Source organism: Phocoena sinus, chromosome X (assembly GCF_008692025.1).
Source record: "Phocoena sinus isolate mPhoSin1 chromosome X, mPhoSin1.pri, whole genome shotgun sequence".
NCBI classification, from domain to species: domain Eukaryota; kingdom Metazoa; phylum Chordata; class Mammalia; order Artiodactyla; family Phocoenidae; genus Phocoena; species Phocoena sinus.
Window position 1 is genome coordinate 86,159,931 of NC_045784.1, and position 27,937 is coordinate 86,187,867.

General features: G+C 46.7%; 1 protein-coding gene across 1 annotated transcript; it reads left to right on the forward strand.

Annotated features, from left to right (window-relative positions):
* The first annotated feature begins 125 nt into the window (after positions 1 to 125).
* DRP2 (dystrophin related protein 2) lies at positions 126 to 27,692 on the forward strand. Its single transcript, XM_032619831.1, has 22 exons — positions 126 to 242; positions 4,353 to 4,516; positions 6,105 to 6,261; positions 7,676 to 7,796; positions 9,768 to 10,036; positions 10,405 to 10,551; positions 10,995 to 11,073; positions 12,763 to 12,823; positions 13,137 to 13,198; positions 14,659 to 14,733; positions 15,662 to 15,863; positions 16,086 to 16,171; positions 18,090 to 18,247; positions 18,593 to 18,759; positions 20,635 to 20,746; positions 21,998 to 22,134; positions 22,456 to 22,521; positions 22,786 to 22,851; positions 23,741 to 23,884; positions 25,649 to 25,886; positions 26,938 to 27,058; positions 27,377 to 27,692. Exons 1-22 carry the CDS (start codon positions 126 to 128, stop codon positions 27,499 to 27,501), a joined length of 2,874 nt encoding a protein of 957 aa, XP_032475722.1. The 3' UTR covers positions 27,502 to 27,692.
* Positions 27,693 to 27,937: the final 245 nt, after the last annotated feature.

The window sequence follows — 27,937 nt, forward strand, 5'->3', positions numbered from 1 at the left end:
GGATTTGCAGTCCTTTTCTAGATCTTGACTCTAAATTTCTCCTTGTTACTCTTCCAGGTGCTTATGCTCAGCGGTTGGTGCACTGCCTATCCTCACCACCCCCCCCCCCATGAGCCTCAGTTCTGATGCAACCTATGGTCATGCAGGGATGCCCTTATACCCTCCCACGATGTCATGAGTGGCGGGCAGCTGACCACTTCCATCACAGCAGCAGCCTCCGAAGCACCTGCCCCCAGCCTCAGGTAAGAGGCCGAGAGCAAAAGAAAGACCTGTGGAGACAGGGTGGACACATGATCTGTGTGTGATCTTGTGGGTATCCATGCTTCCTAAGGCTCAGGGGTACTGTCCATATACATGAAACCTCTTGGACAGCACGAGGTCTCCTTTGGCCCATCCTTATCACTCATGAGGCCTTTTATGGGGGGGGGGCATGGGGCAAAGGAGGTGTGTTGAGCTGGACAAGCCAAAGGGCCCACAATGGCTGAGGGGGCTGGTTTTATGTTAACCTCCCAAGGGAGGTCCCAGAAAAGCATGATCCTTCAGGGTATAGCCAAGGACAAGACAGGACCTTCCTTTGTCTTGACTTCCTCATATTCCACACCTGCAGAATATTCCCTCTCCTTCCATTGGCTCTTCTTCTCAAGTCCCTAGTCTTACTCACAGTGGGTTAACCCCACTAAGGCTCCCCTGAGTTTCATACTGGCCTCTCCTGTCTCTCTCCTTCTGTAGAAGTGAAGTGGTGGTGCTGCGTGTGCCCACCTGCATATGTTCTAGGTGGTCAGAGTATGTGTGAGAGGCAGTAATCCCAAGAGGGCAGCCCCCTTTCCTGACAATTAGGGAGGTCCAAGGGAAAGCTGACTAGACAAGAGAGAAGTATCAGCATACTTTTGCTTGCCCTACGATGCTTTGGGGTCCAGAGGCCACAGAAGTGTGTGAAAGTACTATGTTTCTTAGTATCTCACAGATGGACTGCAGCGCTGAGTCACTATTCAGCTGCAAACAGCAGCTGAATATACAGGGAGGAGGAAGAGAGCGACACGGGTGGAGAGGTGGCATGGATGGAGAATGTAGGTGCTGGGGAGCCCATCTGGGGGAGAATAATGAGGGAAAGTTAAGGTCCAGTGAGGCATAAGACCCAGGTCCTCCCAAGCTGTTTTCACATGTCTAGCCAGAGAGAATTTGCTGCTTGTAACATATTCTCAAAGTCAGTGTCAACTGAGAGTCCCCCTGTGCACCTACCCCTTCCCCAGACTGGGGCTTTCAGAAGGTTGAGGGATTGAGAAGCATGGGTCCTTCCATAAGGCTTGCCCTGCTCATTGCCCACCCCCTCCAAACTTCTCCACCTGGCAACGGGACCTGAGGGCTTCATTTTGTGACAGAGAATGGTGAGACCAAGCCCTCTCCTCGGTCACTGTCTAGTTTCTTCTCTTCCTTTTCTATGGCTCTGACTTTGTCTTAAAGTTTCAAGAGATAAGGAGAGAGCCCTATGGGGAGTGGGGAGTGAGAAGCAAACATTTTGGCCACAAAAGCCAGAAGTAGAAGGCTATTGATAGGGAAAGAAAACTATGATTATTCATTATTTGCCTATTGTGTGCCTGGCTCTGCCCCAGGGGACTTGTGATTATTAGGGGGAACTCGGAGGAGAAAACAGGGTGATGGAGCATAGTAAAGGAGCCAAATGGGGGCATAGGAAACTGAGAAGAAGGCTGGAGGGAATGAAAGGCTAACATGGGTGGAGCCCAGCTCATCGTGGGTGCTTCCATCAGAACCAGACAACTAGGCTGTGGCTGGATCACAAGAGGCCATTTCTAACTCTGGGGCATTCCCAGTCTGGGGAACTCTGTGAGGCTGGCTTGGGACCAATTATCCCAGCATAAGCCAAGCTGCGACACAGAGCTAGAGCCACTCCCTGCTCTTGGCCTGCTGTCCCCTGCCATCCCCCATCCACCCCGCAAGGCTCTACCCCGTAGCCCCAGAAAGGGTCAGGCAGCTGCTCTAACTATTCCTGTAGGTGGGCCTCAGCATGGAAACAATGTGGAACTGTGGAAAGCCCAGAAGACTCTGTGGGAGATAAATGAGGATTGGAACAGAACTCTTTTTGGTCAAAATGAAGTGTTTTGCCTCAGTGCTGAGGGGTGGGGGCCCAGCTTGGGAATGTTAACCTTTCTCCAGCCAAGTCTGCTGGCAAAGGAGAAGAGTGGCCACCTCCAGAAGGGGCCCTGCCCCTCAGGCCAGGGACCTATGACAGCACAGGCAGGGCACAGGAGCGTCTCTGGCGCTGGATCCCTGCCTGGAGTTTCTGGGTTCCCTCTTGCCCTCTCCCCACCCTGCAAAAGTCCAGGGGGGATTGCCCATTGACCATCCATCTCCCCCGGCCTTAGAGTGCAGGCGGAGGTCTGTGGGGACAAGGCTCTCCCTCTTCTCTCATTTTCACTGTGGGCTTGGGTCAGTCTTCTGCTGCCCACCTTCCCAACCACAGCTCTGTCCCCAGGTGTGCCACACACATCTCTCACTGGCTCTGAGGACGCTTACTTAGTCAAGGACAAGGCTTATCACCAAGCTCATTGTCCTTCCAGACCTTGGGGAAATTGTTTACCAGAGGTTTGTCACCAAAGCAGTCTGATCCTTTCCTTCACCTCAGGGGGTGGGGGTGGAGGCAGAGTGAGTCCTTTGTGTCTTCCAGGGAAAGGGAACACAAATCAACAGAAGCTCCCCTCTTCGTGCCCCTCCTCAGCACCATGGAATGCTCAGTCCCACTCTCACCATCCTTGCCAGTCTGGGAGGGCCCTCCTGGCCCCGGTGTGGCGGGCCCAGTTGGGAGTGAGCCGGAATTCCCCAGGGACAAAGCCCTGATTCACCGTCTGGAGTCCTGACATAGCCGCCCCCTCTGGATTCCTGGGGGGTCAGTAAACAAACAGGGTGACAGATCCCGCCTCCTGGCCTGGCTCGCTTTGCCCACCCTCCCTGAGGGAGCCTGCTCAGAGCCTGTCGGGACTCTGCCTTTAGCTCACCAGGCACTGGGTCCAGATTTGTGTGGAGGGATCATCATGGAGCTGTCCGATCCTGCAACTGGGTCCCCAGGCGGCACAGGTAGGGTCCGCTCCCAGGGACGCAAGGCAACTGAACTCAGAGCTTTGCCCCAGAGCCTGACTGCTCTCCCACTTCTCCTTCCGTGTGTGGCTGCGAGCTGTGGGTTCTTTTTTAAATCTTGAATATTTTTTATTCTATAGATTGGGCATCATTAATTTTATCAACAGATATTTATTAAGCACCTACTATGTGTTAAGCACTTCGAGCCGTGGTTTGAATGGGATGATTGGTTTTCCAACTTCCTGAGAGTCTTGTGTGGGGAGGAGGTATGGTTTGGGGGCAAGGGAGACAAGAGGAGGTTCAGCCACCAGGACCGTGTGCTTTCCACAGGAGGTGAGGAGGTAGACAGGCAGGCAGGCAGGTGGGTTTCCCGAGGCTGAGATTTCCTCTCCACACTCCTCTGCTCTCCACCCGCTTCTGCCCCTGGCTGCGCAGGTTTGGCACTGCGTTGAAGGTAGCTAACTCCTGAAGGGCTACTTGGCACAACCCACACTCCCCCAAACCCCACAATACCCTACAGGGTGAGCAAGTGACGGGCTCTGAACTTGACGGCCCAAGGTGAGACTTTGGCAGGCTCCACGGCTGGTCCTCTTAGCTGTCGACTCTGGTCAGAGTCCTTTGGAGATCAGGACCCAAAATGCTGCTTTAGCCCTTTCTCAACCCATGGAAGATGAACAGTGCTCTTTAGGACTCTTTCCAGCCTTCCTGACTGTGGCGGAAAATGTGAGCGGGGAAGAGGAAGAGGGAGCACCAAGGCCTAGATTCGCTTGGAAGTAGGACATCATCTACTACTGATGGCTCTCTCTGGCTGCTCTCTCTCTCTCTCTTTCTCTCTCTCTGGAACTTTGTGGGACAGCCCTTCAGCTTTCTTTTCTAGAACGTTGGCTAAACTGTGGGACACTGAAGTAAGAGTTGCAGCTCACCTTGAATGCCATGGTTGCCTATGTTTGGGCAATTCTGAGCAGCTCTTATCTAACACAAATACATCTAGGGTCCCATCTGGGCAGTAATCCTGGCACAATTTGCAATAATAAGAGTGATAATGATAGGAGTCAGCAGTTAAAAGTGACCGACCTGTACCAAGAGAGGACCTTGCCATGAACAGAGCCATGGAGTCATCTTTCCTCTCAACCCCCACCCCTGAACACACCCCAGAACCAGCCCTTCTCTCCCTCTGTTCACACTTGGCCCACGCTTGGCTTGGTGCAGACCAGGGTGTGGCACACTCCAGGGCTCACAGAGGTGCCTGTGTTTCTGTCCAGGTTAGAGCTGCTGCCAGCACCCCTGCGCCTCCTCATGATGGTGCTGGGGTGCCCTACCTAAGCCCAAAGCTATTCAACGGGTCTGTTGGTGCTGCTGGACCCCTGGAACCACCAGCCATGAATCTGTGTTGGAATGAAATCAAAAAGAAGTCGCACAGCCTCCGGTAAGACCTGGCCCCTCGAAACAGGGGCTTTAGGGAGTTGTCTGGGAAGGTGTTGGGCTCCTCTTGCTGCTGTAGCTCATCATCCTCTTCTTAGCCTTCTCGTCAGCCTCACCCTCTGTTTCTCCTCCTTTTCCTTCTCTGGAACTGGGGGAAGAACACTGGGTCAGAAGTCAGGAGACTTGGATTTGAACCTCAGTCTTGAATAGCTGTGTCACCTTGCATAATTGGTTTGAGTAACCTCTGAATTTTAGCTTCCACTTGTTTGTATTTTTTTAAGGAAAAAAAATGAGTAGAAGAATAATAGATGTCCTAACTATCTCCCAGTGTTGTTGTGAGGACTCAAATAAGATATGAAAATGCTTTCTGAACTTAAATGTATAAGTTCAGATGTATAAATGGAGGATATGATTACTGCCTCCCCCTCTTCCTCTCATAACTGTCCTCCATCTTGGTAGATCTCATCTACTCTCTTTCCCATCTTTTTATCCCTCTATTCCTGTCTATTGCTTATCACCCACTCATACCTCCCCAAAGTAAGGGCGAATCAGTAAGAGCCTGCAGGCAATTTCTGTATCAGTTGTTCCTCTTTCCTCTACCCTTCTCTATAACCCCTGCCACCCCCACCCCCCACCCACACTTTTCCTTTCTACTTCCTATCATCAAAGACCAAGCTCCTGGCTTCTGGTGGGTTCTGGCGGGGATGAAGAGTGTGGAGAAGTTGAAAGAATGCAGGCTCTGGAGTCAGACAAACCTAAGTTCAAATCATCACTGTACCAATGACTTAACTGTGTGACCTTGGACAAATTACTTAACCTCTCTGGGTAATAGCAGTGCCTACCTCACGAGGTTGCTCTGAGAATTAGTGGAAGCAAAAGTGCAGGTAAAAGGCTTGGCCCACGTGGTAGGGACGCAATGACTAGTTAGCACTGTCGGCTGAGGGGAATGGGCTCGATGGATGCACACAGCCTGGGCTGGCCTCTGGCTTCCTACCACTTGGACCTCAGCTCATGGCTCATTTGTGGGGGAAGGCAAGCAGAGGTGATTATGCGGTACCCATTTTCCTCCTTCCATATGTCAAACTTCTAGCCTATGTTGTCCTCATCCTTTGGGACCCCAGGGCTGCTTGTATTTGTATGCAGCCTCACACATGTGCGTGCCCAAACTCAGCCACCTGACGCGCCCTTTCCACCTACTGCATCCGCTTCTGCTCAGAAGGCAGCCTCCAAGAAGCCTCTGAGGATGAGCAGTTTGGCATGACTTGAGGTCCCCTAGGACAAGAGGGCAACCAGACAGCTGTCACCTCTAATGGCCTTGCTCAGTTCGCTACCCTTCCCAGCGTGATGCTGGACACTCAACCGAATTAGCTGACGTCTGCCAAGTGTTTTGGTACCGTACTCCCTCTGGAGCTGCCTTGGGAGCCTTTGTGGGTGGGTCAGAGGGAGGGCTCTGGGCCTCCTCCCACTTCGACCAGAGCAGCACCTCTTTCATCTGTTTATATATTAAGGTTCCACATATGTATTTGTTGGGGAAAAATGTTTTGCAACTTAACAAGAGGATTGAAAATCACTGGTCTTACCATTGTGTGCAGCGCCCGCCTAGAGGCCTTCTCAGATCACAGTGGAAAGCTTCAGCTCCCTCTCCAAGAGATTATTGACTGGCTCAGCCAAAAGGATGAGGAATTGTCAGCTCAGCTGCCCCTACAAGGGGATGTGGCCCTGGTGCAACAGGAGAAGGAGACTCACGCGGTAGGTTAGAGTTACAGAGGCCGTGGTGTGTAGCCTCTCCATCGGGAAGAGATCTCTTCTGCAACACCCTGACTGATGGATACCCAGTCTCTGCTTAGATGCTTAAAGTCACAGGAAGCTGTGTACAGTCCTACTGGTCTGTGGCTAGTATTCCAGAGAATAAGTCAAATCTTTCCCCTCTATTCTTTCCATCAAATATTGACCTCCCTTAAAATTCTGCGCTGATTTGTAATGGGGACATGGGAAAATGAACATAATATAATATTAAGTGAAAAAACACAGGATACAAAACTATATACAGGTGGATCTCAACTGTATAAAAATCGATATAGATATGTATGTATGTATACACATGTATACAAACAGAAGAAGAAACTGTATCAAAATCTTCACAATGGTTAAATCCAAGTGACGAAATCAGAGTTCTTTTTAACTTTCTTCTTCATACTTTTCTGAGATTTCTAAGATTTCTGTGACATATATTACCTCTATAATCAGAAAATAACAACATGCTTCTTAAAATGAGTCCAGAATGCACCGGAAGGAATGATAATTATGTGATGTGACAGACGTGTTAGCTAATGGCAATCATATTACATAAATGTTTGAAATCAGTATATTGTGCACCTTAAACTTATGCAATGTTATATATAATTTATATCTCAATTTAAAAGATGAATGCAGAACGGAATACCATACAACAAGAAAATAAACTATAAATGTGTGCCACAGTGTGGATACATCTTAAAGACAATATGCTGAGTGAAAAAAGAGCCAAATACAAACAAGAGCACACATTATATGATTCCATTTATATAAAGTTAAAAAATGGGCAAAATTAATCGGTGGTGTTACAAGTCAGGATAGTGGTTACCTTGGGGGAGGGGGGAATGAGAGAGTGACCAGAAGGGGTCATGAGGGAGCCTTCCAGGATGCTGGTGGAGTTCTGTTTCTTTATCCCAGTACTGGTTACAGAGATTGAATCACTTTATGGAAATTCATTGAGCTGTACACTTTTGATTTATATACTCTTATTAGTGTATATTTCAACAAAAAAACTAATTAAAATTTTAATATAAATCTTGCCCATCCTGGCTTTGATTTCTCTAAGCCCCTCACAGAGGGCTTTCTGAGTCTTCCAGAAAACCAAGATTCCCCGAACCAAATCCCCACATTTCACTCTACCTTGTGGCATAGACAGACCCATTTCAGAGTAAATAGACCTTCCAGTGTCAGAGTTATTCTTCTGCCTAAGGAGAAGTCTGCTCTTCTTTAGTCTGAGTAGCCCAAAGATACAGGATAACGCCAAAGGATCAAGCTGCACTGAGGAGAAGAAAGATTGTCAATTGCAGGATGGATTTCAAAGCAATTGAAAGACTTTCCTTCCCCATTGACCACGCTGCTAACTTCACAGGCCTTCATGGAAGATGTCAAGTCTCGGGGCCCCTATATCTACTCTGTGTTGGAGTCAGCTCAGGCCTTCCTGTCCCAGCACCCATTTGATGAATTAGAGGAGCCTCGCTCTGAGAGCAAAGGTGGGTGATCTTCCCCTCTTTCATCTTCTTCTTGAGCTGTGAACCATTAAACACCTTCCTGCCCTCCCCAAGCTCATTTTCTCAGCTGTTACCTAGGAGGATAATTTTCTCCTGGGAGTCCAAAGTTGGGAAGAAGCCAGATTCACACTATAAGATAAAGCAAAGAGAACAGAGCCCGGAGCAGGGGAGATGACCGTGTGGCCTAAAGCTGTATGTAGCTCTCTGGAGCATCATGTGTGGCCATTTAATAAGGCATGAAAAAGAAAAAAAAAGACTCAAATGCATTAAACTAACTCAGTAAGTAAAAGTAGTAGTATGTCCTTTAAAAGCATACTGCTTTATTACAACATAGAGAGGCATGTGGCACTGCTATAATCAACCAGAAAATTTAAAAAACCTTTCAAAAAATTCTAAAAGGTTTGGTGATTGCATTTGAAAAGAAAAATGATTGTGGCTCTTTAATTCTGACCCTGGTGAGTTCTGGCCCTCTTTCATCAATAGAGCCGGTCACTGTAGGTCTAGGTTTAAATAAGGCAGCAGGGTGGGATCCGTGGTGCTCAGGTCTGAGTGGTGGCCCAGCACGCCCTCTTCTCCAGAAAGAGGCTTCAACCCTCTGAGATTGGTTATGTATAGCCTGAAAGGACCCTTTGTTAATGCAGCCTTTTGTCAATGCTGTTGACCCTCTCAGTTTACCTCGAGCCCCTCCTACTGAGTACTAACTAGTACTCAATTTACTGTCCAATGGGCCTCAGATAGAACGAGCTCAAGAGAGCAGGACAATTCCAATTAGTCTGGAGTTTGGGGGCTCTGAATATACTTCTGAGGGTAGGTCTGAGGGAGGAAGAGGAAACTTACAATTTAGGAGCCTAGGTGGAAAGGCTGGGCAAATTATACTAACCTCTCCTTTGCTGGGTCTTCATAAAATACCTCCCTTTTTCGGAAGGAAGTGGGCAGCAGACACTAATGCAAAATCGCATTCCAAGGTCATGTGAATGGGACTCAATGATTTGTCTCATTACACATCTTAAATATTTTACTCACTCTTTACCTTGCCCATTTTTTAAGAATATGAGGAAATCCTCATGATATAATAAGTGGAAAACACTAGTATGGTCTCTTGACTGTGGTGGTGGGTCCATGAACCTACACATGTGATAAAATCGCATAGAGCAAAACACACACACACACACACACACACACACATACACACACACAGAGAGAGAAATGAGTACAAGTAAAAGTGGGGAACTCTGAACAAAACTGGTGGATTATGTCAATGTCAATATCCTGGTTGTGATATTATACTATAGTTTTGCAAGATGTTACTATTTGGGGAAACTTGCTAAAGGGTACATGAGATCTCTGTATTCTTTCTTTCTTTCTTTCTTTTTTAAAGAATTTAGGCAGGAGCTGGAAGTGATGTGAGACCACAGGAAAGCTTTATTTATTTATTTAAATTTATTTTTGGCTGCGTTGGGTCTTTGTTGCTGCGTGCAGGCTTTTTCTAGCTGCGGCAAGCGGGGGCTACTCTTCGTTGCGGTGCGCAGGCTCTAGGCACATGGGCTTCAGTAGTTGTGTCCCGCGGGCTCTAGAGTGCAGGCTCAGTAGTTGTGGTGCACGGGCTTAGTTGCTCCGCAGCATGTGGGATCTTCCTGCACCAGGGATCAAACCCATGTCCCCTGCATTGGCAGGCGGATTCTTAACCACTGTGCCACCAAGGAAGTCCCTCTGTATTATTTCTTATAATTGCATGTGAATCTACAATGAACTCAAAATAAAAATTTTAATTTTTTAAAAAGCTGAATCTTCAAAAGGAGCTCAAATATGAAAAAATGCATTTGTGTATGTATGAATATATATACACACGTACATGCACACACACACACATTTTACAAAGGGCTATCTGTCTCTGTCTTTACATGGCTATCCTTGCCTGGCTGGACTGACTTGACTTCGTGCCTGCCCTTGCAGATACCTCTCCCAGACAGCGGATCCAGAATCTTAGCCGCTTTGTGTGGAAGCAGGCAACGGTGGCCAGTGAACTATGGGAGAAGTTGACAGCCCGCTGTGTGGACCAGCACCGCCACATTGAGCGCACTCTGGAGCAGCTGTTGGAGATCCAAGGGACAATGGAGGAATTAAGCGCGACTCTGACTCAGGCCGAGGGAGTCCGAGCCACTTGGGAGCCCATTGGGGATCTCTTCATTGATTCACTTCCTGAGCACATCCAGGCTCTTAAGGTATGCAGGCCCCCTCCCGTGGCTACAGTCCACCCCAGGACCAGATGTTCCTCCCAGACCCTGACAGTGTTCCTGCTGCTGAGGCTCCATTGTTGCCCTGAACTTCAATAGAGTCTGTTCCAGTTTCTGTGCTAGATTTGGGGGCTGGTTTAGCTGAAGTCTCCTCTGTCCTTCTACTGGCTTCTCTTTCCCTGGTGTCTTCTGAGAGTAGAAAAGGAAGAGGATAAGGACAATGCCCCCCCCCACACACACCTTAGTCTAGTTGCCCTAATAGGCAAGCACTGAGGTTGTGCTATTAAAACAAAATGACTAATGGTTCCTCTTTCCTATTTTCTACCTACTGTGGCACTTGGGTTTTGGTTCTATAGCTATTCAAAGAAGAATTCTTCCCCATGAAAGATGGAGTGAAGTTGGTGAATGATCTGGCCCATCAACTTGCCATTTCTGATGTGCACTTGTCAATGGAGAACTCCCGGGCCCTGGAGCAGATCAACATCCGGTGGAAACAGCTACAGGTAAAAGAGAAGCCTGGAGTGAGGCATGAGGAAAAGGCTTGGTATAACTAGGCTTGGAGGGCAACTTACCCAGGCCCAAAGGAAGTGAAGGGGCATTGAAATGGAATCTATGTGGGAAAAGAGTTATAGAGAATTTGGGGCTAGGAAGCAGGCTTCTCAACCTCTAAACTGCAGGAAGTGATTAAAATGGTCTGAGAGGGGCCTGTCTGCCCCTCAGGGTAGACAGGGGCAGATGAAGGGTGTCTGTGGCCTGGAATTAGGGATGCTCTTCTCTGACCCCTGGGAGTGCCATGGGAAGGCTAGGATTTGGGTGAATGTTGGGAGGATCTGGAACTGAAGAGGCAGCCTCTGAGGGAATTCACAGAGATTGCCAGAGGCGTGTGGAAATCCTACCCTGGATATCTGGAATGAGTCCACTGACTTCTTGCATCTTCTTTCCATAGGTGTCAGTTGGTGAGAGACTTAAGCAGCTCCAGGATGCCCACCGGGACTTTGGGCCTGGGTCACAGCACTTCCTCTCCTGTATGTGAGACAAACTGCGCTTCACTTGGTAGAAACTCAGCCACCTTCCAAGAGGGTCTACTCTTGTCCCTTGGGGGCCTAGTGGGAGCGGAGTGTACCTTGGCATCTAAGAAGCAGTAGGATAAAACAGTGTAGTGTAGCGGTTAAAAGGACAGGCTCTTGAGTCAGAGAGACCTGGATCTGAGTCACAGCTGCTCGACTTTATATCTTTGCAAGCTTGAAAAAAAATAGCTTAACCTTTTTGAACCTCAATTTTCCCATATGTAAAAAGAGGAAAAATATTACATAGCTGGTAGAGTTATGGGAATTAAATGACTTTATTGTTCCAACAATATTTCCTGATGGCCTACTGTGGGCCAGGTACTGTTCTAGGTACTGGGGCTACATCAGTGAACAAAATAGACAAAAATCCTTGGACGTGGAGAGCTTACATTCTACAGGAGGAAGCCAGACCGTAAACAAATAAGTAAAATATATATAAAGTCAATTGGTGACAAGTGCTATGGAAAAAAAGTAAAGCAGGGAAGACGTGAATTAGGGAGTGCTGGACTTAATGAGGGAGGCAACTGAGTGGAAACCTCAAGGAGGTGAAGGAATGAGCCATGTGGATATCTTAGGGAAGAGCAGAGGGAACAACAACTTCCAGGACCTTAAGGCAGGGGCATACCTGAGGAACAGCAAGGAGGCCAGTGTAGAAGTGAGTGACGAGGGGAGAGAGCAAGAGGTCAGAATGGGAGCAGGAGGCCAGAGCATGGAGGGCCTGGAGGGCTATGGTAAGAACTTAGGATTTTATTCTGAATGGAATGGAGAACGATTGCAGGGATTTGAGCAGAGGGATGACATGATCCGACTTATGTTTTAACAGCGTTTTGGGGGGCAAGAGTGGGAGGAAGGAGACCTATTAGGATGCATATTGCAACAATCTAGATGAGGGATGATGGTGACCCAGATCAGGGTGGCAGCAGTGGAGATAGTGGGAATGTACAGATATGAAAATTAGATATGCACACAGAGCATTCAGCAGAGTATCTGTCACATAGTAGGAACTTAATCAATGTTAATGGTGATTAGAACTATTGAATTATAATCACTGGCATGCAGATATACCTGCAGAGGGCTCTTGTACCCAGGGAAACTGCAATGAGGAGGTTCGCCAGGTGACTGAGCCTCTCCTGGAGCATCCGGATGTTAAAGACACAGAGCAGAGAGAGACATCCTTTTCCAGAGTTCCTCACCAGAGAGGAGTGAGCAGTCCCATTCCCCATTGTCCCACAGGACTGAGAAGCTTGACCTTCTGGGGGAAGGGCTTTGAGCCCCACGAGGAAAGTAGAGTCCACTTCATATCCACAGCAGCACACCAGCTGCCTTCGGCTGAATGGATAAAATGGCAGACAGCTCAGGGAGAAGATAGGGTGGCCAAGGCCACCTGTTCATGCCCTTGTCATGTCTCTGGCACATGAGGGTATCAGTGACAACCTCTTCTCCTTCCCTCACCCAAACGTCAGGGAGAGAAGTGTGTTCCTTAAAAGTGTTTACCTCATGCTCAGGGGCTGTTAAGAGCTGGCAATGAGAGTCAGGCATCCCCTTTTGGGCTTAATTACTTCTTTGAGAGGATAGAGCAGGGGAGTAACCAGGGGCTTGAAGAGCGTTAGTGGTCAGCTTCTTTCTCTTTCTCTTCTCCCTCACCAGCCTCTGTTCAGGTTCCTTGGGAAAGAGCAATTTCACCCAATAAAGTTCCCTACTATATCAAGTGAGTGCCCATCTGAATCGGAAATGGGTCAGTCACCTGCCCACCCCCTCCTTTTCCTCTTTTTTTCTATCTATCCCTCTCACCCCTTACCTGTTGGGATTCCTCCATCCACTCCAGTTTTTCCTCCTACTCATCTCAAGGGCTCAAGATTCTACCTGGTAAAGGTGAACCCTTGTGCTTTGGGATCCTCAGGGTTCACCCTCAGATCCTGTTGCTCCTTGCATCCAACCTATTGCTGAGGGGTGTGTGCATGTGTGTTTGAGGGGTTGGGGGGTGGTATAGACCCTGGCACTATTGATGCTTTTATTTGTAGCCACCAGGCTCAGACCACATGCTGGGACCATCCCAAGATGACTGAGTTATACCAAACCCTAGGTAAGAATTCAAGTTTCCTGTATAGTGTAGAGATCTATACAGTTGCCTTTGTCCTATAAGAATATAAGGGAGTAGTATTCCATTGTGTGTGTGTGTGTGTGTGTGTGTGTGTGTGTGTATATACATTATATATATATATATATATATATATATATATATATACACACCATATCCTATTTATTCATTCATCTGTCTACAGGCACTTAGGTTTTTTTCATGTCTTGGCTATTGTAACTAGTGCTGTGATGAACATAGGAGTGCATATATCCTTTTGAATTAGTGTTTTTATATTCTTTATATTCTTTGAATAAATACCCAGAAATGGGATAGCTGGATCACACACACACACACACTCAGCCATAAGAAAGATGAAATCTTGCCACATGTGACAATACGGATGGACCTTGAGGATATGCTGAATGACATGAGTAGAAAGACAAATACCATATGATTCCATTTATATGTGGAATATAAAAAGAGACAATCAAAATAAATGAACAAAACAAAAACAAACACATAAATACCGAGAACAGAGTAGTGGTTACCAGAGAGGAAAGGGTAGGGGGGGAAGTTGAAATGGGTAAAGGGGTTCAACTGTATGGTGACAGATGGAAATTAAATCTTGGTGGTGAGCACTTTGTAGGGTATACAGCAGTAGAAATAAAACTATGTTCACATGAAAGTTACAAAATGTTATAAACCAATGTTATCTCAATAAAAAATAAATTAAAAAAATAGAAGGGAATCCTATTCAACAAGCAGGTGAGGGTGGAAGTGAGTGCTTGTGCTTTTTCCAGTAGCCTTCTTTCCTTTCCCCTCTGCACCTCCCTCAACTGGAAGCTCTATACTCTCCCTGAACGATTTTATCATCACATTAGGTAATTATGCTTATAGACGTGTACTAGAGCTTCTTTGAAAGATACTATCCAGGCTACGAATATGACTCTCATGTGCCTTATCTTTGACTGCCAAGAGAGACTCACTATTATGTTGTAAATTTTACCCATGTTGATGCATGTGACTATAGTTCATTCATTTTCACTGCCATGGAGTGTTCCATTGTATATACCACAGGTTCCTCAACCATTCTACTGTTGATGGACATTTCGGTCATTTCTAGTTTGGAGCTAACAAGAACTATGCTGCTTGGTCAAACAAACAAACAAAACATGTGAAAATCACTGCTCTAGGATATATAGCTGGCTGGGTCATAGAATATATGAATGTTCACTTTTACTAGGTAATACCAAGTTGTTTTCTAGTGTGATTGTATCAGTTTACACTTCCACCAGCAATTCTCATTCATCCATATCTTTGCTGACACTTGCTATTGTCAGACTTTTATTTTTTGCCAGTCTGGTAGGTGTAACATGGTATCTTGTTGTTTTTTTTTTTTTGGTATCTTGTTGTTTTAATTTGCATTTCCCTGATCTGAGTGGGTCTCTTTCCATTCTCTGCAGCTGATCTGAACAACATTAAGTTCTCAGCTTACCGCACTGCCATGAAGCTACGCAGAGTCCAGAAGGCACTGCGTCGTAAGTCTCCTATTACACTTCCCTTATAGCCTTCATCCCACTCCTACCCTTCCTCATCTGTTGACTGTTTCCCACTTTCATCCCACCTGTCCAGTGTTGTAGGTTGGCTTTGTGGGGACTCTCCAAAGGCTGGGATATGCTGGCTGTGGACACCGATTTTTCCAGGGCCCTTCTATTTTCCCCAACCCCCAGACTTATTTCCAAATTAACCCACAGCTATCCTCTTCCTTTTACCTTCTTCCCTGCCCAAAACGGATAATCAAGCAAGTGTTTTATGGCAAGAAGTATCCCAGCAAATGGTTTGGAGCCACTGGAGGCTTGTTCTTTCACCATCTTGGGGTTATTGGATGTAGCAGCAGAACTGTTGAAGCGAATGCCAGTGGTTAGGGGACAACATGGCTGCAGGTATAATGTGCCTTCTGTCTTTTCTCTGAGACACTGTCCATTCAGTCTTCCTGGACCAGGTTATCTGGCTAGGCTGATTTCAGCATTGGAGGTAGTTAAAAAATCCTCCTGAGTTATGTCACATTTACCCAGGCATACCTGAACCTTCATAACCAGTGTCTAGGTTTTCAGAATGAGGTTCACAGACCAACTTATTTGCAGTTGAAATGCATGTAAAGACAAAGAAAGTTTAAAATAATGTTATTCAACCGCTGGGAGTTTATCCAAATCCCACCATCTTCTTGAAACTGATGTCAAGAAACATTTGGGTATAGAAACATTTGGGGTTAATTTAGGGGGCCTTCTGCTGCCTTCTCCTTACTTGGGTTGAGGGTCTTGGTAAAGGGCAAGCTTGTTTCATACTTACAAATGGTTAGTCTGGAGATTGAGTCAGATTTGGTGATGCTGGTGGCCATATCTTCCCGTCTAGTCCCTGGGGTTCTACTTTTGGCTATACTTTCTCCTTCTCTCCTTTCCTTCTCAGTGGACCTGGTAACTTTAACCACAGCCCTGGAGATCTTCAATGAGCATGATCTGCAGGCCAGTGAGCATGTAATGGATGTGGTGGAGGTCATTCACTGCCTGACTGCCTTATATGAACGACTGGAGGAGGAAAGAGGCATCCTTGTCAACGTGCCACTCTGTGTGGACATGAGCCTCAACTGGCTCCTCAATGTTTTTGATAGGTAAGGGCTTGCAGTCCTGACAGCCTCCATGGTGAAATTCAGTGGGACATCTGGAGTGGGCATGGTGGGAAGGAATTGCTCCCCTGGTGCACTTGGACTCAGCTCAACTTGGGGCATGGCTGGCACAGAGCCCTGCTGGGATCAACCCTGTGAGGGACATGACTGCCAAGATGTTAACCCTTTACAGATATTCATATTCTCAGTCTCTTCTTTTAAACCTAGTGGTCGCAGTGGAAAGATGCGGGCATTGTCCTTTAAGACTGGCATTGCATGCCTGTGTGGCACAGAAGTAAAGGAAAAACTGCAGTGTGAGTACAACTCCAAAGTTTGGAGTAGAGTTGTGTGGAGGGAGAGGTGTGGTGGGAGGAAGAAAAGTCTAAGATAAGCAGAAGATGAGTCTTATGACTCAGCAAAGGGCTACTCAGGCTACCTTGTAATGCTTCCTGGTCCAAACTATTGCAAAGCATCCACAACAGCCAAAGGCCAAGATGGGTCTAAGGCCTGTTATTATTCCCACTGTTACTCCAAGGGCATTGGTTTCTTCTGATCTGGTGTAATTACTTGATGGGGATCTGAGTTGGGATCCTGGGATACCCAGGACCTGGACTTTCTAGTTCCATTTCCCTTTGGCCTATCAGGCTTAGCCCTCTCCCAATCTGAAGCTCAAACCATATCACACAAATGTGGAAGAGGACAGTTTTATTGTTTACGAGGCAGGTGTGTGCTGGTTTTTATAAATGGAATGGTTTTTACTATATAATACATCACTGAGAATTGTTCAATTTACCCTGACTGTCAAAAGCTTTGAAAGGCGTTTATAGTTTTGGGGGTTTCCTGAGTACCTGCATCATCAACACAGGCATCTGAAATAAAATAAAAAGCTATACATTAATAAAAAAAAACTACGTCACACATTCTGTTGGAGACTTCCCATGTGATAACGTGGGTGGTGTGCAGTAATCCCCATTATCTGGGAAGTGGACAACATGTAATTCTGTAGGTTTGAACCTCTCTGGTGTACAGTACCTTTGCTTTCCCCTCCATCCTCCATCATTTGTACAGCATTTTGCATTTTTCTGCAACAGCATCATTAGTGTCAAGTGTTTAATGTGCGTTGACCACTGTGCTACATGTGGTGAGTACAAGGTCCGGTTAGACACGGTCCCTGCCTCAAGTGGTTTACAGTCCAGAAGAGGATACAGAAGTACACAGAAAGCATTTTTTAGAGTGCTAATTAGAATAATCTGAATGGCAAAGGATATGTGCTATATCAGATCACAGAAGAGTGAGGACAGCCGTCTAGGAAAGATTTACAGGGAAGAAGACTTTTCAAAGTATGTTCATATCTATGATGTAATTTATTTCTCCTAATGTTCCTTTGAGACGGGATGGACAGTGATGATTTAATCTCCATTTATAAGTAAGGAAACTGCAGCATAGAGTGGTTCATGACTTACCCAAGGTTTTACAAGCTAGTCAGTAGTGGATCCAGAAATAAACCCCAGGTCCTCTGCCTTTTGGTTTTGTTCCATTTCTGGGCCTTAGGTGAGGTATGAAATGGACAGACAAGAACCTCTGGAGGAGGTTTTCTAAAGTTGGGGTGGGACGGGGGAGTTCCCACAAGGGCAGATATAGACCATGCTCAAATATATAAGTACCATAGTCTGTTCCACAATGATTTAGAGTGACTTCTTAGATGATCAAATGTTTTGAATTATCCCCTTTTTTTGGATTATCCATGCCAGTGTTTCTTTTCATTTGTGTGGATAACTGAGAGATTACTGCAGTATCAGACTACATGGGCTACATGAACAGGAGGGGATAGGGCAGACTGACTGCAACTCATATTCAGGCACCCTTGAATCCCACACCCCTTCATCTTGCTTCTTGAGACTTTGTTTTCCCAGCAGTGTCATATCTGTGTCTGGCACCGCTCTCACACACAGCTTGCTCTCTGTCTTCACCCCTCTCTCCCCTTCTCTTTCTGACGCTCTCTGTCTTTGTGTCTGACTCACTTTTTTCTCTCTGAACCCAGAGGAGAGCTGCTTTTAGAACACCTGGACTTCTAGAAGGTCAGGGATGGACCTTTAGGTATTCCAATTTCAAAAGTCATTAGCTAAGTCAATGTGCTCTTTCCCTGTCTTCTTTTTCTGTTCTTTCTCCTCACACCAATTCTCTGGCCATTCCTGTATCGGGCTTGGCCATGACTTACGGTGGGGCCAGCAGACCTCTTCAGCCAAGTGGCCAACTCAGGCAGCCAGTGTGACCAACGCCACCTTGGTGTCCTGCTTCATGAAGCCATTCAGGTGCCCCGTCAGCTGGGGGAAGTGGCAGCCTTTGGGGGCAGCAACGTGGAGCCCAGCGTCCGTAGTTGCTTCCGTTTTGTGAGTATGGAACTGGGGAGGGAGGAAAGGAGGAATGATGGGACAGACGGTGGGAAGAAGGGAGGGAGGACTGAGAGCTGGGCTTTTGATCTGAAGTACTCAGATGCAAGGGAGTTTGTTGGGCTGGAGCGAAAGGGCAGAGGGTTCTCTGGGCTTTTAGGGTCAGAGTCCTGAGGGGAAGGCACCAGGTCAACTAGGACAGGGTAGAAGGTGGACACCTCTGGAGAACAGTCTAACCCAGAGTCCAACCAGGTCTTGCTGTTTCTCCTCCTCCCCTGAGGGCTGCCATTCTGGGCACAAGACACTGGGCCTCAGACATCACTACTGGGCTTCTTGTTTCTCTAGAGCACTGGGAAGCCAGTCATTGAAGTTGCACAGTTCTTGGAATGGGTCAACTTGGAGCCCCAGTCCATGGTGTGGCTGGCTGTTCTGCATCGGGTCACCATTGCTGAACAAGTGAAGCATCAGACCAAGTGCTCTATCTGTAGGCAGTGCCCCATCAAAGGTTTCAGGTAGGGAAAGCAATACCTGCTGGAGTGATACTAATAATAAATAGGCCATGTTACATATAAACCATATATTGCAAAACAGGGCATGACATAATTATATAATTACAATTAATCTATTGTATGTTTTTATATACTGTTATAATCCTTTCTACTGCGGAATGTTTAACTTTTAAAAAACTCAAAAATGATGAAATTTTTTTCTGTTAGTTGTGTTATGAAGTATTCAGACCTATAAAAATGTATAGAGAAGCAAAAGGGGGTGGGGTGGAAGAACAGCACAGAAAGGGAAGTAATGTGTTCATTGTTTCCCAGGGAGCATTAAGTAGAACCCAGAAGCCCCAGCATCCTGACATATGAGAACACCTACGCACCAAAAGGTGTGCTGGCAAATGTGCTACTCTCTAGAAAGCAAAAGAGAAACGTGATATAGCATTGGCTAATTTCCATGATGTAAATACTCCCACTGTGGCCAGTGTCAGGCTACCCATAGGAGGTTGGGAAGAGACACACAGTTGCACACCATTTATAGTATTTCCACCACCAGGTATAACAGATGTAGACAACCTCGAGAGCATAGGTAATAGTGAAATAAGAAGTGATGAGTTTGAGTATTTATTATCTTTGTTTTTAATACCATTTGCTTAATTGTGAGTTTATACAATTTAATTTTTAAATAATGGCTATATTTAACAACTGGCTTGGAAAATTCCTGAAATTTTAACAACCAGCTCTCGTGAGCTTGTATGAGCAGGCTCCAGTGCCCCATGGTGGGCACCCACCACAAAGCTGAAGAAACAAACAATATATTTATATATATTATATAATATATTTATATATCTATGAATTTATATATTATATACATATTTTATATAATATATAAAACAATATATTTGAAGTTTCCTTGATTATATTTCCCTCCTGTCCCCACAAAGGTAGCCGCTACCCTGAATTTGGCTTTCATCATAAAATGCTTGTTTTTACCACTTTAAAGCACTAGCACATACTCTGTTTACAACCACCCTGCTTTTTTATAAGCAAATGAGGCACAGAGGTGGAGTTCACACTTCTGGCTAGTGTAGCTCCAGGATAAGATATAAGATCCTCTGACTGTTCTAAGTCTAGACATTTCACCATGCTATGCTATTAGGTCTGCGCAGTCCAATCAGGCTTTGGTATTGGATCTTAAGGGCTAGTCTATATTCAGTCATAATAGAGTTATTATTATAAATAACTTTGGGGAATAATTTTTAGCCAACTTGCCCACGGCTGATAGAATCAGTTGTTTTCATATTGAAAGTGTGCCTCCTCCAAGGAAGGTGGTCATACTTGTGAAACTGGACCCTTTCAGGCCACCTTTGTTTAGAAGGTTATTTGATATAATGAGCTTTTTACCCCGTCCCAACCTCCCAATCAACATAGTTGATTTACAATGTTGTGTTAATTTCTACTGCACAGAAAATTGATTCAGTTATACATATATATATATATATATATATATATTTATTTATTTATTTATATTCTTTTCCATTATGGTTTATCATAGGATATTGAATATAGTTCTCTCTGCTATACAGTAGGAGCTTGTTGTTTATCCCACCCTTCCTTTTAAAAAAGATGGTGAGACAGGGCTACTTCCCGAACTTCCTGGGATTCTGAGCATGTGATTTCATGGAGATTTGTGGTCTCTGGAGTAAGACTAGTTATCTAGTGAGAACTCTATCACTGCTATGCATAGGAGGTTAAGCGCTCCGCGTATAGGAGGTTACGGTTCCATGCCTCACCCCCTTTTAATGTATGTGTATATTTGGATGTTTGGGGGAGGGGGAGGTCATTATAGTACATTGCATCCTGTTTCCTACCACCTCTCCTTTCCCCAAGGTATCGGAGTCTGAAACAATTTAACGTGGACATCTGCCAGACCTGCTTCCTGACAGGCAGGGCCAGCAAGGGCAACAAGCTTCATTATCCCATCATGGAGTATTACACCCCGGTATGGAGCCTCTGGGCCGGGCGGGAGGGGCAGGCAACTCTCAGCTTCTGGGTGCTTGATCCATTTTGTCCAGCATTAGCTCACTGTATTCTGCTCTCCGTTGGGGAGCATCCTCCAAACAGGCCTGGTGATAGACCAATTTGGGGGATCCAGGGCTGTCCTTCTAGCAGAGCTTCTCCCTCACCCTCACCGGGGCGGTAGCTGGCTGTAGCAGCCCAGGACATTCTTGGCCATCTAAAAGGCACTCACTATACTCCTGCAGAGAGAAGTCTCAGGAAAAAATAGAGACAGCAAGGCAATTACAGGTGACTAGCCTTCGATCGCTCAATTTAGTTTTTTCCTGCTTAGCTTCCTGGATTGTTTCTGTCGGTCTTCACCTGCTACCTTGTCATTGCTTCCATCCCTTCTAATCAATACCAAAGTTTGTGCTCAACTTCATTACTCAGTCTCTTGCGTGAAAAGGGGGTATACTCTTTACCTGGATCCCCAAAATCAACTGGGCTTTCATTGGAAACTGTGCCCTTCATAGCCTCCTGAGCCCAGCATCCCTGAACTCCAGCCACAGAATTTCTCCTCTGCTATGTTCAGGACTCAGACCTCCAGGCTTAGCTTCCCGAGCTGACTCTGCTCCCTAAACTCCTTTATTCCTCTCTCCCCACACATTCTCCCAACGTCCCAAGCATATCCCCGGCTCCCCCCACTGCTCTCTCCCATCTTACCTCCCCATCTCCATAATCCATCTCCCTGAGCTGTCATCTCTTCTCCAAGTTCTGTTGACACAGAAACATGTGTGACCCAATGGAAGCAGTGACCTTGACCTTTATTTTTCTTTTATTATCATTTTAAAATAAACATTATTAACATCATACATGGGAAACTGGCTAGAGATGGTAGACTGATAATTGTCTAGCTCCTGTTCATCTTCTACATCCCTAGAATTTATGTAAAAGATATTTAAAAGTTAACAAATATACGATCATTGTAAAAGATTTAAATTATATAGAGGTGTTTAAAGTATAAAACAAAGTCCCTTTTTCTCCTCAGTGCGTTCCCCACCCCTCAAGTCTAACTTCCCTGAGGCAAGCAGTGTTCACAGTTTGACATGTATCCTTCTAGATCTTTTTCTAGGAGCGAGGTGTGGTAAATATGAACAAGAGTGGACTACCAGTCATGGTCCGTGCTCCAGGGGAGTGGCCACACCTCCCTAGAATAGCCCATTAGGGTGAGTCCCTCTATCTTGTCTCCTCCCAGACCACATCCAGTGAGAACATGAGGGACTTTGCCACTACCTTAAAGAACAAATTCCGCTCAAAGCATTATTTCAGCAAACACCCTCAGCGAGGTTATCTGCCTGTGCAATCAGTGCTGGAGGCTGACTACAGTGAGACGTGAGTACCGGTAGCTGAGCAGGGGCTGCAGGCATCCTCATTGAGCCTAGGGATGTGCTGTGAAGGGGCTGAGTCTCACATGGGCTAGGGCAGTCTTCCAGGGCAAACCCAACTAGTGACAGGGCAGTTCAGCTGGGGCCTGACCAGGAATCTGACCTGAGAAACAGACTAGAATCCAGTCTCTGTATCTTGTTCCCATCAGCTCTTGGGAGCTCCCTAATTTGGTGGTGGTGTTGCGGGGTGTGGAAGGGTGGTGGTGAGGAGACAGGCTGCCCAGCTACCCAGTCTTTGGTCTTCTGAGTCTTTGCTGCTTTCTTCTAGGCCAGCTTCTTCCCCGATGTTGCCACATGCTGACACACACTCCCGCATTGAGCATTTTGCCAGCAGGTACCACCAGGTTTTGGGGAGGGGAATTGTAAGGAGTCCAAGGGTGAAAGGAGTTTTCAGTTGGGGCAAAGACAATGAAGTCAGGGCCAGGGGAACATGCACAGTGGGCTTTGCAGCAGCCAGCGAGGCCTAACGTTTGGGGCAGGGGAGGGGGAATTGGGACAGCCCCCCAAACGTGATTATCCTGCTGTGGGATTACAGTCCTTGAGATAAAAGCAGTCTTCACATACTGTTTTCCCTTCTGTTCCTGCTCTTTCTTCCTAGGCTTGCTGAGATGGAAAGTCAAAATTGCTCCTTCTTTAATGACAGCTTGTCCCCAGACGACAGCATGTGAGTTTTCACAGATACATATTTGCCAGGACTAGCTCTCCTTTGGGATCTTTCTACCACTACTTGGGGAGGGTGTATCCTCAGTGGGAGGTGGGGTGTGTGTGGGTAGGGTCCCTGACACCCTAAGGAAGGAAGTCTGCTTTCTGGGCACAGTATTTAATGAGAGAAGCAGTCTGCCCTCTATCAACTGAGCAGGGTAATGAAGGATGAACTACCTCCCTGCCATCTGCCAAGGTCCCTTTCTGTTGCAAGATCCCATCCTTTTATTCCTAACTCTGAGGGAAGAAGAATATGCCCTCAACTAAAGTTGCAGGAATGAGCCATTATCTTATGCTCAAAATGCCAATGCCCCATCTAGTGCCACATCAACCCTGGGGAGATACCAGGGACTTGACTGAAGTGTGGCCAGAGAGATTCCTTGGTGCTATAGCCCAGAGAAGGGGCCCTTCATCTCTAGGGAGGTCCCCGGCCTCCTCAGAGGACCTAGAAACTGTTGGCTACACGGATAAATCCAGCCCTGGGACTGGGACTCAGGCAGGCCACAATTCCCCTGGGGATGGGAAAGCGAAGGGGGGTGGGGTGGGGGAACATCACAGATGTTATAGTGACCTGCTCATTGTTTCCCAGGTCACTATAAGTAGAACCCAGGAGTCTTGGCATCCTGAAAACACTCTCTCCTACTACCCCCAACAATGACCCCTGCCACCTTTGAACACTTTTATCCCTCTTAAACCTGAATACATGGCTTTTTCCCTCTCTGTGTATCTTAGAGAGGGAATCCTCCAGCATGTGTCTCCTGGGGCTTGAGGTGGGAGCTGAGAACTCACACCCTGAGCTGTTTCTTAGTTCAATGCCTGGGCCCCTCTTTCCTCTCCCCACCCCCACACAGAGACGAGGACCAGTACTTGCTGCGGCACTCCAGCCCCATTACAGACCGGGAGCCAGCCTTTGGACAGCAGGCTCCGTGCAGCATGGCCACTGAAAGCAAAGGGGAGCTCGAAAAGATCCTGGCCCACTTAGAGGATGAGAACCGGTAGGTGTGGCAATGGCACAGATCTGCGTGGGTTCTAGAGTCAGACGGCTTAATTCAAGTCCCGAATTTCCACATCCTAGCTATGTGGCCTTGAACAAGTTACTTATATTCTGTGATCTTCCATTTCCTCATCTGTAAAATGGGGATGATGATAAGAGTACCTACCTCTTAAGGTCACTTGTGAAGATCAAATGATCAGGCATATAATGTGTTAGCCAGTGTCTGTCTTATTGGAAGTGTTCAATAAAAGCTAGCTATCCTAATAATTATTTGAATCTTTTTAAACTCAACCCAAATATCTCCAAGTACCCAACAGATACAGGCAGAGAGAATGCAAACACAAAGAATACAGAAGAGATGATGTCTCTGCTCTCAAGGAACTTTCAGTTGTTGGAAATGGAAAGAGGTCCTTATCACTTAGTGAAAGTAATAAGAGGAGGATGATACTGCATAGAGCATTTGAGGACTGGAAGAGGGAAGGTGAAGAAGATTATGGGGATGGCATTGACCTCTGTAAAGCATGGAGGGCAGCAGGAGTCTGAGGAGCATCCAAGACACTTTGGGAGTGTGTAGTAGAATCAATAAAACAACCCCCAGAAAAGTAATTCTCAAACATTAGTGTGCATACAAGTCACTTGGGAAGCTTGGTGAAATGCAGATTCTGATTTGAAGGTCTGGGGTGGGGCCGTAGTTCCTGTACTTCTAAGCAGCTCCTAAAGGATGCCCATGCCTCAGGCCTACAGACTGTATTTGGATTAGCAAGTCCTTAGAACAGGGCCTATCTGCAAAGTATTTGTTACTGGTTCAAGAAAAGATAAATACATAAATAGAGAGTAAACTTTTAGAAATTTTCATAGCAATTTGACATGGCCACAATATCCACGCACATAATTAGTGGACTTGTCTTCATTGAATTGGGTATAGGCCAGGTTGAGAGTTGTTGAATTTGGGCAGCAAGTCATGTGTGGTGTGAGCTGTGTACTAGCTATGCACATTCAGACCATGTATTGATCCATGATGGATCGAAAAATCCCCCTGTTTTTTTGCTATGGATAGTTTGAGAAGCACTGCACTAGAGCAGTGGTGGGGAGGCCCTGGGAAACACTAGGGAGAGAGTGATTCTGTTGCAAAAAGGAAAAAAACAGTAATGTCCTCCAAAGGAGACCAACTCTTTGGAATCTGTTTCCTTGATGACTCAACATGGGTGTTTAAAGTGGGTCAAAGAGGAGGGCAGTAGAGAGAAGAGGAAAGATGGGTGATCCTTTGTTTATATTATGTCTTCCCCTGGAATCTAAAAATCTAAAAATGGAGTAGGTGAGTCAGTGGCCCTAATGCCTCATTTATTTGCAGACTGTGTTTCTGCCTGATTTTAAGGTCAGAATTAATCCCCAAAGCAGTACATCAAAGCCCTGAGACATTTGTTATATGAAATGTCAGCTCTCTCTGCTCTGTGGCCTAAGGATGGCAAAGTAAATGATATATGTGTTGGAGAGGAAGTGGATATGGCCATTCAAGCAAGAGCATGGCTGGGATGGACTTCCCTGGCCGTCCAGTGGTTGGGACTCCACACTTCCGCTGTAGCACTGCAGGGGGTGCGGGTTCGATCCCTGGTCGGGGAGCTAGGATCCCACATGCTGCGACCAAAAAAAAAAAAAAAAAAGCACGGCTTGGGGGCTGGGGAGGGGGTGGTATGAGGGGCCACTGAGCCCTGGACAGTCGATACCCTGTGAAGGTCATTGGCCTTGGCTTCTCCATCCTTGGCAGGATTCTCCAGGGGGAGCTGAGGCGCCTGAAGTGGCAGCATGAGGAGGCTGCTGAGGCACCCACCCTGGCTGAGGGCTCTGCCGAGGTGGCACAGGACCACCGCAATGAGGAGCTGCTGGCTGAGGCCCGGATCCTTCGGCAGCACAAGAGCCGCCTGGAGACACGCATGCAGATTCTTGAAGACCACAACAAGCAACTCGAGTCCCAGCTGCAGCGCTTAAGGGAGCTGCTCCTGCAAGTGAGTCTGGGGCCAGGGGAAGAATCAGAGCAGCCTCCGAGCACAGGTGGGCCGGGGAGAGATGCTCCTTGCTCCTGGGAGGTGGCTGTTAGAAGACTTTCTAAAGAGAACTGGGCTAGCAATCAGGAAATTTGGGGGGGAGGAATGGGCTGCTATATCACATCGCTTGGCCAATTCTCTCGTACCTAGCTTCCATTCCATCCTTGTGTGTTTACTCTCAAGCCACCGTGGGGCCTAGGGCACAGGGAGGGCTTTTGAGGGCTCACTTCCCCACAACTCATTTGAATCTGGTATTGAAAGAACGAAGTTCAAAGAATCATCCAAAACGTTGACTTTGCTACTTTGATGTTTGCTGGAAAGAAGCGAGTTTGGACATGCTTGGCAAGAGGAAGATTTTTGCTGTGAAGGGATCACTTGTTAGGAAAGTTACTTAGCCTCACTAAGCCCCAGTTCCCTCATGTCTAAAACAGGGATAAAAATATACCAACTTCATGGAATTGTGGTGAACGTCAAATGAAATAACGCCTTTAAACAATTTGGAATGATGCCAGGACTATAATAAACATTTCATAAATGAATAATTTATGAATAATTATTGTCATTATCCATACCAGGTAATACCACACTATGCCTCTTCCCCAGATCCTCCAAGGGATGGCCTCTAGATGAATTCCTGGAGGTCTTAACGTATGATATTATGTCATGAACCAAGGATCAGGTGTGCAACTCTACATTTCCAGAGGGAATTGAGTTCTAGATAGCTTAATTATAGCTGAAATGACAGCAAGAGATATTTAGGGGCAATGGTATCCTTAGAAGAACTGGGAGCCTTTGATACATGTGGTTGAAGGAAGAGAGTATTCAGTAATTAAATATTCTAAGAAGTTTCGTGAAAGGGGAAACCACAGTTTGGGGCACCACCAAAAGCTTCTTAAAGTCCCAGGGCAAAGGGATGGGCATGATGTCTCTAAGGACCTTTCTAAGCTCGGGAGTCTGTCAAAGTAAGGTCAGGAAGGCAAAGCCACTTAAGTCATGCCTTACCTCTTGCTAGCCACATACTGAATCGGATGGCAATGGCTCTGCAGGCTCGTCCCTGGCTTCCTCTCCGCAGCAGTCAGAAGGCAGTCACCCCCAGGAGAAGGGACAGACTACTCCAGATACTCAAGCTGCAGGTGAGTTCCCCGGGCCCCTCCCAACCCCTTCCTCCATGGCTTTGTCTTGCCCCAGGTCTCCTGACTAAGGTTCTGCTAGGGCTGGGACTGGTTTCTCCTCATGGCTTTGAGCTTAGGGTCAGGGATGATTGGCTTATTGACTGATTCATTCATTTTATTCCACAAATGTATGTCGAGTACCTCATATGTACCTAAGCATCGTGCCGGGAAGATACAAATGCTATAGGTTCACCTTCAGCTGGCAGCATCCTACCTCAGCCCCTTGACCTCATAAGGGAATTTCTAGTTCTCTTCCCACATCTTTCTTCTCCAACTCAGATGATGTGGGGTCAAAGAGCCAAGATGTCAGCCTGTGCTTGGAAGACATTATGGAGAAGCTCCGCCATGCCTTCCCCAGTGTGCGAAGTTCTGATGTGACTACCAACACTCTGCTGGCCTCCTGATGGAACCAGATCCCCATCCTATAGTCCACGGTCCTCTCCCAGTTCTGGTCAAAGCCTTCCCTCAGCCTTCACCTAACCTTTCCAGTCCCCACTGGCCCCACATTCCTCAGCCGGAGTTATCTGGGCTCCAGGCAGCAGCAGGGATTCGATGGTATGCGAGGTGGGTGTGTGAGGGCCGGGGGAGGGAGAGGCATGATTCCTCTGACTCTAGAAATGTGCCCTTTAATCTTCAAGTTTGAGATCAATCCCTTAAGTACAATTCTGTTGCAGCCCAGGCTAATGGCACTTGGAGGCCATTCAGATGGGGAGCAGAGAAGCTGCCTTGCAGAGTGAAGCAGTGCCCGCCCATTGGCCCCTTTCCATTCTCCATGGAATGATGGATTTGGGGGAGCCTAATGACCCGAGGGCTCCAGCACTGTGAACACACAGGACTTAG